This window comes from Coturnix japonica, chromosome 2 (assembly GCF_001577835.2).
Source record: "Coturnix japonica isolate 7356 chromosome 2, Coturnix japonica 2.1, whole genome shotgun sequence".
In the NCBI taxonomy this organism is placed as follows: domain Eukaryota; kingdom Metazoa; phylum Chordata; class Aves; order Galliformes; family Phasianidae; genus Coturnix; species Coturnix japonica.
The window spans coordinates 61078516-61092622 of NC_029517.1; the positions used below are offsets into that span (position 1 = coordinate 61078516).

The 14107-nt window shown below is 39.3% G+C and overlaps 1 protein-coding gene across 1 annotated transcript in view; it reads left to right on the plus strand.

Moving 5' to 3' along the window:
- Window positions 1-14107, plus strand: part of MYLK4 (myosin light chain kinase family member 4) — a 32830-nt gene that overhangs the window by 13103 nt on the left and 5620 nt on the right. The window contains 10 exon segments of the mRNA XM_015854497.2: window positions 2492-2594; window positions 3477-3570; window positions 4563-4672; window positions 5764-5905; window positions 9161-9231; window positions 9921-9966; window positions 9968-10050; window positions 10571-10723; window positions 11077-11149; window positions 12633-12706. Of these exon segments, the coding sequence (XP_015709983.1) occupies window positions 2492-2594; window positions 3477-3570; window positions 4563-4672; window positions 5764-5905; window positions 9161-9231; window positions 9921-9966; window positions 9968-10050; window positions 10571-10723; window positions 11077-11149; window positions 12633-12680 (923 nt within the window). The 3' untranslated portion in view covers window positions 12681-12706.

Genomic DNA, 14107 nt, shown 5'->3' on the forward strand with positions numbered 1-14107 from the left:
ACCCAAGGCTCATACAGGAAGTATTTCTAAAGGCAAAAACAAACCATTTTATTTCACTGGTATTGAGAGTGATGGCCAGACAAAGACATCCATAGAGAAGAATGACACAAGGAGCATAATTAGTAAGAGGAAAAAGAAGTGGATGTTAGTTCTAATGGGAAGCAGTTGTTCATGGACCACGTCGTAAAGTGATGGGAAATACGACGATTCTGTTTGCTTCTATCGAATTCTACCAACATTTATTACCTGAGAAGCTGGCTTATCTTTTCATAGACGCTTCTGTTCTTAAGAAATTAGTCACAACTGATTTGCTTCTACCACGACTACTCCACATAGAGTGGTGGGAGGAATTACATAATGTGTGGCAAAACTGGTTGACTTGTGGAGGTGCTAAGAACATTTATTAACACAGAATCTACAGTGTTCTGGACATAGCCTGAAAAACCAGGTTCCTCACATTAGTGCTATAGCAATCTGAAGTGAGAACTGTAGTTTATAAAGTAAAGAAGTACAAACTGCTATGTGGAGGCCTGACTGATGCTGCTGAAGAGTCAGATAAATGGTGTTCAGGCAATGAACTCTGAAGCAGAGTGAAGCAGAGATTTCTAACACCTCTTCCACTTGAGAATTTCAGTGCCTATCCCTGCATATGAATGATGAAACATGAGGTGATGGCCTGATGGGTTTGAAGATATATATATGTGCATGTGCACACATAGGAGACAATGAAATGCTTTGCTTTGTGAATGCAAGGTGGAGTAGGAAAAGGAAACAATGACTTAAATATCTGTGTGAGGCTCTTAGATTCTCTAACAGGAACAGGAGATGGTAAACTAAAGACCTAAACTTGTAAGCTGTCCTGAGCTCTGGCAGATTGTTAGGGATGGCACTAAAAACAGTGTCTCTCTCTTGGAGTGCCTTTCATCTGTAGCGGCAGGACATTCTTGAATAGTAAGAAATCCCCTGTGGTATGCACTAAAAGAAAAACAGAGGATTTGTCACTGAAAAAAATCTCGAAGAATAAAACTCAGACACATAATCTGACTTCTTTAAATGAGCACTTTCTTGCTCAAAGTTTGGTAACATTTTAGAGTTGAGCATTCAAAACCCCATATTCTTCCACCACTTACATGCAGAGGCACTTGGAGTTTGTGTGATTAGGGTCAAATTCTGCCCTTAGGGTAGAGGCTTGTTTTGGTAACATACAAAGGCTCATACTTAAGGACATGCAATTCAAGCTCTGCAGAATCACAAGTAGGTGGCAAACTTCCAGGAGCCCCAGCTTTTCACAATTCCTTGACCATGAACTAACTTCCTGACCATGTAAGTTATTAACACTGTCAAAAAAATCTAGGTATACAGCTGGTATCCTGGAAAAATGGACATTTGCTTTGAATATGGACACTTCACTGTTACATTTATGAGTGTTCCTGACAGCTACATGCTGTCACGTTTTGTTTTGTTTTGTTTGGTTTGGTTTTGTTTGTGGTCATAATCATTTTCACTGTAAGAATGAATGGTTTTCAAATTGCTCAACAAGCCTTCCACAAAAAAGACCTGGCATTCCAGGCCAAAGAGCTCATGTTAAAGCACTGTGGCTGTAGCCCTCCCAGCCAGCTGAAGTATTTGTCACCTTTGTCAGCCAAAGGTCACCCTTGGTAATATCAATCAAGTGGAAAACAACATGAGTATGAATTTGGAATCGTGATGTCCTGCAAAAAATTCAAAGAGAATTTAGGCATGCAGGGCTAGTATCCAGTAGCCATGTGTCCCTCTTTTCCCTTTACTTTCCTTCTTTCTTTAAGCATAGAAACTCTTCAAAGCAGCATGTGTCTACCACATTGGACCCTGCGCCATACTGGAAACCCCAAGTGTTTGTTACATGACAGGATAAACTCCATTGTTTGCACAAGCAATAAATATAATCTTTAAAGGGGGAGCCTGACAAATTGTATCAATCAGATGGCCTGGTAGAGAAAGGATTATTCACTATGAACATCACAAGAAGGGAGATGAATCACAGAATGTAGCTGGGCTTCCAGAAAAGTTCTGTGTCTCTTTCTATACCAAGGGATAATTACAGTATATACTCATCTATTAACAATTCCTAAGAAATTAAAAACTGGAGAGGAAAAAAATCCTTCCAAATCTTCTACACAAATAGTGCAGGCTTTTTGTCAGCACAAAGTTGCACTGGCTTAGTCTTCACCTAGTCTCATGCTGCTCCTGATACTCACAGTGCAGAAGGTGCTAACTAAGTAGATTACTTGTCTTAATTAGTGTAGCTCCCCTATTTCACTGTACTTTCTAAGCCAGAGTTCTGGAGTAAAACCCTTTCTAAATGACAGAGAGACCTATCTATTTAACTTACTTAGAGTAGAATTATTCAGTTTTAAGATTAATTTATCTTGGGGAAGGAATGACTAGAATATATGAGACAGACAAGCACTGCATGTGACCCCTCATATGCTATCTGTTTTTTGCTTTGTAGATGATACTTCTCCACCAGCTCCATTTGATCACCGAATTGTTTCAGCCAAAAGGGTGGGCATCAGCAGTTATTATAATGTCAACAGGAATGAAATCTTGGGAGGGTAAGTCAAGTGAACCCAATTAACATGTAAAGCAAGTAAAGAGTTTATAGCCAGGAACCCCAGGAGGTGAATGGAAGCAACATGCCTCCCTAGAAAGGCTAAGCTTTAACAGTACTTTGAGAGGAATGAAGACAGGAGGCTGATTTTACTGTTTTGGCTGAAGGTTTGGCACCAGACTTGGCTTGTATTTGGTGTTGTTCTAGGTCAGACAGCTGCCTTCGGGCTTTGTCATGATGTTCTTAGGATGCGGTAGTACTTCACACTGAAGCCAGTGGGATATAGAAATGTTGTAGCCTTCTTTCCCTCAGCACAACCCATCCCTGAAAGCACATGCATGTTTTTAGGTAGATCAGCAAGCTAATCTGACCAACCATGTAATTGCTTGATCTTTCATGCTGCCATAATTTATGATAGAGTGATACTGTCATTTCCAATAGCAACACGGTCTTGAGTAGGCTTTGTTTCATCATGAAATCACAGCCTTCCCTTGGGGTAGAATGATGAGGTGGGGAAAGCAGACTGTACGCATAAGTGAGTTATTATCATTACAGTCTGTATTGCTGTTAGCTTGCCTGGGATACCTCATCACATATTAAAAGCTGTTAGAAGTAATGAAGTGAGTGTTCATAAATCATAAAAATGGAATAATATCAGCTGCAACAGTAGTATCAGATAGTGTCAGTAGAACAATTGAAATAGAACTCAGTAGGGGAGAGGATTTTTTTCATACTGTAAAACTTAGTTTGCACTCAAGGGCAATGCAATGGTATGGTTTTGATTAATATTTTTTTCCTTTTTTTTCTTTTCTTTTCTTTTGCACTCAAGGGCAATGCAATGGTATGGTTTTGATTAATATATTTTTCCTTTTTTTTTTTTCTCTAGAGGACGATTTGGTCAGGTACACAAATGTGAAGAGAAAGCAACAGGTCTCAAACTAGCAGCCAAAATTATAAAAGCCAGAGGAGATAAAGAGAAGGTTGGTAGTCTTTGTTAATGGACCTCATGCTGTTCTTCACCTACTCAACAGGCCATGGCCAAGTGGCTCACAAGCCATCATAAGTCATAAAACCTGCTGATTTACCACATAACTTTTCCTACTTTCTTTTCAGATCTTTGTTTTTCTTTGGCTTTTTTTTTTTTTTTCTTTTCTTTTCTACTTTTAATTCTATTAGTGCTTTTTTCTGAATGTGAAAGTATTTGTCTGCCATGTGGCATAGCATATTTCCCCCTCCACCACACTTTATACTTACTGCAATGAATTCATGTCACTGTGAGGCATGCTGATTACAGGAATGATCTTGGCTCCTGACATCAACAAAGATATAAATGAGAAGAATTAGTCTGATCTGTTTTGCAAAACTCATGGCCATCTGGGGCTCGCTTTCACAAGAAAGACATTCCTAGCATCCTTTCTGTGACAGCTGTGTCATTAATAGTAGTCAAGGGTGGGATTTGTCTCAGCTATCTGTGGTTCTCTAAGGCATAGCTGTCTGTGGGTAAGCCGATCATCAAGAATCCCATTACAGTCAGAAGAAAGATTGGCACCACTGGAGAATGACTCAGCCCACCCTAACCTGCACATTTAGCTGGACTGAGTGGAGGTACCAGTCTTTCCCCCTTGATCGAACAGGGAGGTTTTGAGGACTGTCCTGGACTTTTTTTACATAGATTACCACTTGCCCATGTGTGCTTTTGCTCTTTCTTTCCCCTTTCTTTTTCTCTTAATGTATTACTGAAGCAGTCCCCTACTCAAGCTATGATGTTCAGTCTAGTGCTTATAGCCTTGATGTCTACCATTGCAGGAACAGTCAAAGGCAAACCTTGGGTTTGCTTAACACAAGTGAATACATGAAGATAATGTAGATATCTGTTTCAAACTGACTTTGTTCTTGTTCATGTAGCTGTCTTAGGAAAACAAACAAACAAAAACCCAACAGCCTCAGAAACAAAATTCATGATTTTTTACAGAATGAAGTAAAGAATGAAATCAGTGTCATGAACCAGTTGAATCATGTGAACCTTATCCAGCTATATGATGCCTTTGAGTCAAAAAATGACATTGTCCTCGTCATGGAATAGTAAGTGTGTTCTTTGCTTCTCATTTCTGTCTTTACCACTTTTGCTAGAACTATTTGTTTACTTCTTATTTTGTCCTGGAGTTAGAAATAAAGCTTTTAGCAGGTGGAAAGGGCATATGGAATATGTTTCCAGGAATAATGATTGGAAAAAAAAAATAAGAAAAAGTGCCATGGAGCCATTTATGTATTTTTTTTCAAGTGATGCTCCACACTCCAGGTGATGTAAGGCCACTACACCATTTGAAGATAGAGTTGTTGTGTAGTTTCTCTTTAGTTTCGAATGATATTTTGTGTCAACTAAGAGACAGACATCTCTGAATATCTCCAGTTCTGTGAGGTGAATGCAAAGACATCTTACAATGAATGGATGCCTACTGTAGTTGTTGTGGATGATCTTTTACTGGATGCCTGAATGGATTAACATGTCTTTTATGCTGATTTATCAGGCTAATTGGTTTCAGAATAGCTGCCCTAAAGACAAATGGATATTCCTTCTTTTTCAGGAAGCCAAAAAGGATGCAACTAAAACACTGAAATGCATGGCAGAAGAGCTTGACTTTTTGTGTATATTCTTGGGTAGTCCTATGAACTTGAATTACACATTTAGTATAACACAAAAGCTAGAATTCAGCACAGATATCAGTTGGTAAGATGGAGGTATTCAGAAACATAATAAGAAATTAAGAAGTCATTTTCACTGATTTTATGTTGCTTCAAATTGAAATTTTGTATCATGTCCCTCTTAAGGTCCCAGTGAGAAGACCAAGAATTTAATGCAGGTTGTGTAGCATGTTGTCTTGGTTTTCCATGTGACTTCATTAATTCTACTGGTGCAAAATTATGTCCCAAGACAGCATCTCTCAATGAATGGGAGACTGGATTCTCAGACGGTGAAGAAGTTATGGCTAGTATGCATCAGTACCGAGTATGTGGGAAATTCAGATCAGAATACAAGCTCATGTTGTAGACCCCTCTCACTGAACCTGGCTGTGAATCCTTAAAATAGTCAGTAGTTTAAATTCTGTATTACTGTAAATTGCATGGGTGTGGATTTGGACTTGATGACCACTTCGTTGTCTTTCTCTCATCAGTGTGGATGGTGGTGAATTATTTGACCGGATCACAGATGAAAACTACAATCTAACAGAGCTGGATGCAATCTTATTTACAAAACAAATTTGTGAAGGAGTCCACTACTTGCACCAGATGTACATTCTTCATTTGGATTTAAAGGTAGAGAACGGACATGTTTGTTTTGTGCAATGACAGCTGTGGAAATTTTGTTCTTTAGTGTCAGCCATGCAGCTTAGCAGATTTCCATGAGAGAAACAACAAAAAACTTTATTCTGCTTTCCTTGAACTGATGTGTATTTACTTCAGCCACATTGAGATCAGTTACATCACTACAGAAGTAATTTTGATGAGAATTGTGGTCACATGTCATCAATCTACATAACTCTGCAGAATGATTTTACAGAAAGACAGAAAGATATTGGCAAAAATATCTTGCTATTTTCATTTTTTTTCCACCTGCAGCTAAAAGTATTGTGTGAATACTATTTAAGACCTCTGTCTTATGCATCAGCCATGGGATAGACATTAACCCCATTCATACCATGCCAAAGCCAAATATGTAAGAAAGTATTTGCTAAATGAAAGTAATAAAAAAAGTGGCTGATGCAAATAATACAGCATCTGTTAGGTTAGACAATAACTGCCAGTGCAGCTGAAAGTCCAGAAAAGAGTGGTGGGCTCGCCATCAGGTATTTGCTTGGCAATCTGAATTATTAAAGTGTATACACAGAAAGTCCTCTTACTTCTATCTAAAACCTAATTTACCAACACTATATTCTTACACTGCTTGACTGCTAATCGCTGTTACTCTCAGAAAACAATCTCTAAAGGTACTTTTAATAGTCTAGACATTCCAGTTGGATCTTTTTCCCTTAAACCAAGTTTATATTAAATAAGAGACATAAATTGGAGAGAGATGGATTTGAAAGCTGAACTTAATAGTGGACAAAGAATTGGTTGGATAGTTCTAGCCATGTGACTGTTGCAAACGTCTCTACATCCAGATGGAGGTCAGTCATGAGTGGTGTCTCCCAGAGGTCCATTTTGGGCCTGGTGCTCTTTAAGATCTTCATCAGTGACAGACAGTGGGATTGAATGCAGCTTCAGCAAGTTTGCTGATGATACCAAGCTGAGTGGTGCAGTTGACATGATAGAAAGCAGGGATGCTATCCAGAAAGACTTAGACATTCTCAACAAATGGGCACATGAGAATGAGAACCTAATTAGGTTTAACAAGGTCAAGTGCAAGGTGTTGCACTTGAATTGTGGCAATCCCAAATATGAGTACATGCTGGGAGAAGAACTCATTGAGAGCAGCCATGCAGAGAAGGTCCTGGGGGGTCCTAATTGATGAAAAGCTGGATATGAGCATATGGATATGGATAGTGTGCTCCTGCAGTCCAGAAAGACAATGGTATCTTAGGCTGCATCAACAGAGGGGTGGCCAGCAGAGCAAGGGAGGTGATCCTACCCCTCTGCTCTGCCCTCTTGAGGCCACATCTGGAGTACTGCGTCCAAACCTGGTGCTCCAGCACAAGGACATAGAGCTGTTTGAGTAGGTCTTTTAACCATAAAGATGATAAAAAGGCTGGAGCACCTCTCTTGTGAAGGACAGTTAAGGGAGTTGGGCTTGTTTAGCTTGGAGAAGGCACCAAGGAGACCTCATTGCAGCTTTCCAGTGCTTGTTGGAGCTTCTAAGCAGACCTTTTTTACATGGTCTGATAGCAAAAGGACAAGGGGAGATGGCCATAAACTAAAAATGGGGAGATTTAGGTTAGACATTAGGAAGGAAATTTTTACTGAGAGGGTGGTAAAATGCTGGCACAGGCTACCCAGAGAGGTGGTGGATTCCCCATCCCTGGAGGTGTTCAAAGCAAGGTTGGAGGGGGACCTGGGCAGCTTGATCTAGTGGCTGGAAACCCTGCCCTTGGGAGTGGTTTGGAACTACATGATTTTTAAGGTCCCCTACATTCTGAACCTTTGTATGATTCTGTATTTCTTACTTTTATTTAGTACAGAAATAAAAAGGGATGATGTCTTCAGTTTTACAAGTCTCCATAAGGTCCCCGTAATGCATCCCTCAGTTTTATAATAAAGCAAAAAAGAACTAAAAAGTGCAAAGAGAGTTTTGGTTTTGGTGAGCATTTTATTACAGCTGCTGTTTTTGTCTTGTAATAACTGAGTTGTTAGTATTTATATTATTGCACATGTTAAGCAAGCGAACAGATGCTTGTTGGGATCTGCTTCAGTTGCTTTATCAATGACCAGACTTTCTTTTTCTTTATGAACATCTAGATTGCTAGAAACCTATCAAGAATTTCACACAGGTCCTTGAGATATATTAATTATGTTCTTGGAGTTGGTGCAGTTTTACTGTCATACTGCTGACCAAAAGGCCCACATACAATCCAATGAATTCTTCCCACAGACTTCTCTTTTCATGTGCTTGCCAGCTACAGATTCTGCATTCTGTTTTGCTTACTCATAGATTGTTGTCAGTAACAGATGAGTTTGAATGTTTGAGATTGAAAGAAATTCATCCTGACTATAATCATCTAGGACCACAGAAACTATGGACATGTGATGTTTGCAAGTCCTGCATTTAAAATGAATCAGTGATGGTGACAAAGGTTAACTAATGTTTTAAGTGTTGTGGGCTGTTTTATTTCAAAGGGAACTCAACGAGCAACAAGACAGAGTATATAAAACTATAAAACTGCTGGCGATTAATTTATTTTAGATATTTACATTTCAAAGACATTTGGCCATATTCTATCTTCGCTCCCTTCTGTTTGATTTGGGAGTAATTTAGGAAGCCAATGGATTCCTTCCAGGGGAATGAAGAACAATTGTCCCAGTGAAAATCAAGAGGGATTTAACCTGTGAATCCCACCTTTTGGTAAAACAGCTGATGAAAACATAAAGCTGCTGTAACTAGCATAATATATCAGTGCTCAATCAGACAGTTACTGCCAGACCATCTATGAACACAGAAACTTAAAGATATAAATTTCAAAGCCCAGTAAATTTCTTTTTAAAGAAAATAAATAAGTAAAAAATCCAGTGTCAGCTTACTAAGGTCTGCAAAATCACCATGCCAGCATCCTGAAACCTCACTATGGATGTCTACATTCTCTCCCTCATTCCCCCTACAAGTTCTTTATCAGAACTGCTGCCTTATGTCAAACTGAAAAGCAAGAAAAAGAAGCAGTTGTCAGACATAGAACACCCAACCTCAACTGCTATGTGATAGAAGGGGTTGTACCCATTCAGAGAAATCTGATCAAGGAGGAAAGAAAAAGGTGCTTATGGCATGTTTACCTTGTTTTCAGTGGTTTTCACAGAATGGTTTTCCAAAAGCCCTGTTTGTCGTGCTTGTCTCTCATTGAAGTCTTTTCTGGTTTCTCTTGGTAGCCGGAAAATATCCTATGTGTGAACCGATCTGCAAATCAAATAAAAATTATTGATTTTGGATTGGCAAGAAGGTATGTGCCTATGTTATTACTGCTTGCAAATGAATTAGGAAAGAATCAAAGAAGTATTACTTCTTTGCGGTTACATATTTGACCCATAATGTTCTCCTACTGCTCTTGTGACAAGTTGGTTCTTTTAACCAAAGACAACTTTTAATAAGGAATGTTTGAAGTTGGGTAAAAAAAAAGTTTAGTTCTGAAACCTTTTTTCAGGCTGAAGGTTGAAAGAGGTCTGATTCTAATGAATAAGTGTACTGATACAGCTAAAATCAACGAAATTTGTGGAACCTCTTGTCTGTTCTCATGTCCCATTGTCATGAGATTCTTCAAAAGAGAGTATGAGAGGCCTTCAGAGTCTTTTACATTATAATTCATGCTTTATCACTTTCTTGTTTAAACATACACCATAATCTATAATATGGGGAAGATTCCAAAGGATGATAACAGCTGCTCTAAGTCATCTTAGAAATCTGAATTTCTTACTTTGTTTAGTTGTTGAGTTTTACCCTGAAGTATGACATAAACTTACAAATGTTCTTCATTCCTATGTATGGGTAGTATTTATTTTTAATTTGTACTTCTATCTGTCCTTGATTTCCTCCTGAATGCCACATATGCTTCCGAAATCCCACTAAATGCTGGACAACTTAGGATATAACTTTAGAGCTATAATGTCCTTTGTTAATATTTCCTTTGCCTAGATATAAACCCCGGGAAAAACTTCGAGTAAACTTTGGGACTCCTGAATTTCTTGGCTCCTGAAGTGGTGAACTATGACTTTGTTTCCTACCCAACAGACATGTGGAGCGTAGGTGTCATTGCTTACATGCTGTAAGTAGGATTCAATCTGCTTTCTAAGCTGTTTCCAGGTTATTCTGTGTCAGTCATCCAGATTTGTTGTTGTTTGGAAGACTGACAAAATCAGTACATGTAATAAAAAATATAGGCCTCTTTCCAAATTTCATATTCAGGAATCTGATCTCTTTTTTTCAGTCACCATTAACTTTTCTACTTTGTTTCATTACAAGTCTATCTTTAGCAATTACGTATTACACTTCCAGAATACTGTGGACCTCTTGATAAACTCCCAGTTTGTGTCTGCAAAGGTGGTCAGAGATCTGGAAAATATGACCCTCAGTGAAAGACTGTAATGTTTATTTTGTTAAGGAGAAAGAGTGATTATTTAAAAATGTTAATAGAAGAGAAAATGGGAACGGTCTGGAAACCTTCTTAGATAATAAACTGCTTTAAGTTGGACTGGAAGTAACAGAACAATCACAGATGTCACATCAGAGATCATGTGCAGGAAGGGAAAGAGACAGAAGAACTTAACATCTTCCTTTTTACTTAGCCTCAGTGGGCTGTCTCCTTTTTTGGGTGATGATGACAATGAGACCCTCAATAATATCCTGGCCTGCAGCTGGGATTTTGAAGATGAGGAGTTTCAAGGTGTTTCTGAGCAGGCCAAAGATTTCATCTCAAAGCTTCTCATCAAGGAAAAATGGTACGTGATCCCTGGATCTTTGAAACATGTGTTCAGTACCATCTTGTCGTAGTTGTATCACTTGTACTGCTTCTCTGCAGAATTATCATTACATATCAAAGTTTTTGATGTCCATGTAAAATATTTCTATATGCCATTTTATTGATGTTTGCCGAGTCCATAACATTCTCTGAAGTTACCTGAATGAGTTTTTGCTTTGATGTTAGTGTTTTCCTGGACTAGCTGCCATCTGGCATAAAATATCCTGAAATGACAGAACTGCATGACAGCAGAACACAAGACTTGTAGGAGATAATTGTTGAATTACAAGATTCTAAGTAAAAATACTTAATAGGATTCTGTTTTTCTTTTAGCTGGAGAATAAGTGCCACTGCTGCCTTAAAACACCCATGGTTATCAGACCACAAGCTCCACTGCAGGCTCCAGGTTCCTAAATTTAAATATCCTTCTGCATTGTGGATCTGCCATTGCCTGTCTCTGTTGGCATATCATTATTTGCTTTGACATTTCCCTCATCTGTTTTGTAGCCCACCTTGCTGCTGTATTTCTTGTCACTGTAAGCCATGTGTGTCCCTTTGTTTTTACTTAGCTGCTGTAACTAATAATTTAATTGGTAAGTGTGTTGAGGAGGTTCTCACTGGATGAATTTGAGTCCACACTATAGTTTAGTTGTTTAAGGGAGGGATCATTTTAATTGCATGACTGATTTTTTACAGCCTGCAGAGCACAATATTAACTGCCTCCTTTGCAGATAAAGCAAATCTAGGTTAAATAAAATGGCGGCTCTAATGCCTAGGATCATAGAATCATAGAATGGCCTGTGTTGAAAAGGACCACACTGATCACCTAGTTTCAACTCCCCTGCTATGTGCAGGGTCACCAACTACCAGAACCAGACCAGGCTGCCCAGAGCCACATCCAGCCTGGCCTTCAATGCCTCCAGGGATGGAGCATCCACAACCTCCTTGGGCAACCTGTTCCAGTGCGTCACCACCTTCTGTGAAAAACCTCCTCCTAATATCACAGAATCAGAATCACAGAATGACCCGGGTTGGAAGAGACCTCAAGGATCATGAAGCTCCAACCCCCCTGCCTGGCAGGGCCACCAAACTTCCATGTTTACTAGATCAGGTTGCCCAGGGCCCCATCCAACCTGGCCTGTCTTAGTTTAAAACCATTTTCCCTTGTCCTGTCGCTAAGATTGTCTTGTTAATTATTAAAATGATCTTCATAAAATAAGATCAAAGATTGTGATGACAGTAAAATAGTAGTAATTGTGCTGAAGAGATGGTGCAGGTTTGTGGCAGGATGGACTAAGTAGTGTCCTAACAGATCTGTCTTTGAGAGATATTCCTGCTATACAAAGTCAGGGTAAGCAGCAGTAGTGTAAAATGGGAAATAATAATCAAATAAATTATTACAACTTTAATTGAAATTTGATTTTCTTTGTAATTTCCCAGAACAGCAATGCCCTTGAGATTCTTAGATTTTTATATTGTGAGCACAGACAGTAAAAATAAGAGAGTTTGTCACCAGTTTCATAGAACAGCATTTGGTCCCTTTAGTCTGACTCCAGGGAGGCTCTGATTGTTGCAACCTGGGAACAGGCTGTTGTTTTCAAACGCTGCAAGGGCACAGGCTGCTCACCTGGCATGCTGCTTCCTATCACCAATTTTCTTTTGAGAAGAGCCTGCCTGTAATAGAAACCTTACAATTCATTCATCCTTTGTGGTTCTTCCCCTGGAAACTTTTTGTTCACGCCACTTGCACTTTCCAAAACAGCTTCACTAAAGATGCTGATGTTTCGGTGTTTTACCATTACTTTAACTAGAGTTGAGATGTGACTGATCTTCAACTAATGCTCCAGTAATGGTAGCTGTCTTTCTTTCTTTTTTTTGTTTTTCCCTAGAAGAAGGTTAAAGGTGACTGTGAGTCCCAGGCACCTTCAGATCCGTAATCTCTGAAAGAGCTGCAAAACAGAAGGTTTGTTTGGAGTCCTAAGTGTTGTTTTTTTAATAAATAAATACCACTGCACTGTGGAGGTGATCAGCGGGAGGCCGAAAACCAAGCATGCTTCTAACTGCACATTCCAAAATGCATTTACCACTATCCTCACTGTTGTTTAGAAAGTGTTCAAAACGTAAGCTGGCTCTATCACTTGTACCAACTCAGAGCAATGTACAAAAACCCTTGTATATATGAAGCCATATGTGCTGCAAACCCTGGCCATTTTAGAGGGAATGGTTATGCTCTCCCTGACTCTCATGGGGCAAGATTTCACCCCATAACTTTTCAGTGTTGAAAGCTTTCAGATTTTCATGCTGTGGTTAGAGTATGGTTTTTAAAGGGTAGGAATATGAAAAGTAATTACTTTTTAGCAAAGGCATGGGCCAGACCCTCAGGGCAGTTCCAGTAACTGTACTGAAAGGAAAGTGAGGTGTTCCCTAAAAGAAGTTGCTCCACACTTCTGAGGACCCTATTTTGACGGGCACTCCTCTGCCCTTTTAGCCCGTAGCATCCAAAACAATGTTGACAGAGCATCTCTCATTCTTTCTCTGTCTCTCTGACTTTGCCTTTTTGTTAACAAACACTTCATTAGTGGTTCTCAATCTGGCTTGGCTGCCTCCTCCATAGTGGCCAGGGAGATTCAAGTCTGCTCTCATGTTCTATCTCTACTGTTTGACCAAAGCATACTTGCTCAGCCACTTTGAAATCCAGCTATCTCGGGAGGTGTTGTATCTCCATAAACCGGTATAGCAATTCCCACAGTCCCTTTTACAAACTACCACAGATGTTAGTGTCTCTGTTGAAGGACCATGGGAACCACTCAGAAATTCTGAGGACATCTCTGGGCAAAACTCAGTGGAGGGTCAAGATGTGGACAAGGCTGAGAACACACACGCTGTAAAACCACTTCCTCTTAGTCATGCATCAGGAATAGCAACCAGGATACCAAAATAAAAGTAGTGCATTTTTCACTGCATGCAAGTTTTTAGTGCTGCCTTCATCCACTCTCTGCTTGATAGGGCAAGGGATACGATGGATTTTATTTGCAGTAATTTTGTCCAGAAATATGTGAAAAAGACTGATTCTCATGAGAGGTTGAATTTTTTGTTCTGACTAACCATATGATTTAATCAGGTACTATACAGTGTGGTATAGTCCCACACAAGTTAATGAACTTTAAATGGGCTATCTTGGGTATGTGAAGTTGTCTTTCCATGGTACACTGGAGGTCAGCGAGGACTAAGGTACCATTATCATCTCCATCTTACCATATAAAGCCATGTAGCTACCTGATACATAATGTCTCAACATCACCTTCAGCAGTGAAAATCCATTCAGAATGAATCCTCTTTGCAGTCCTCAGCATTCATCCCTACT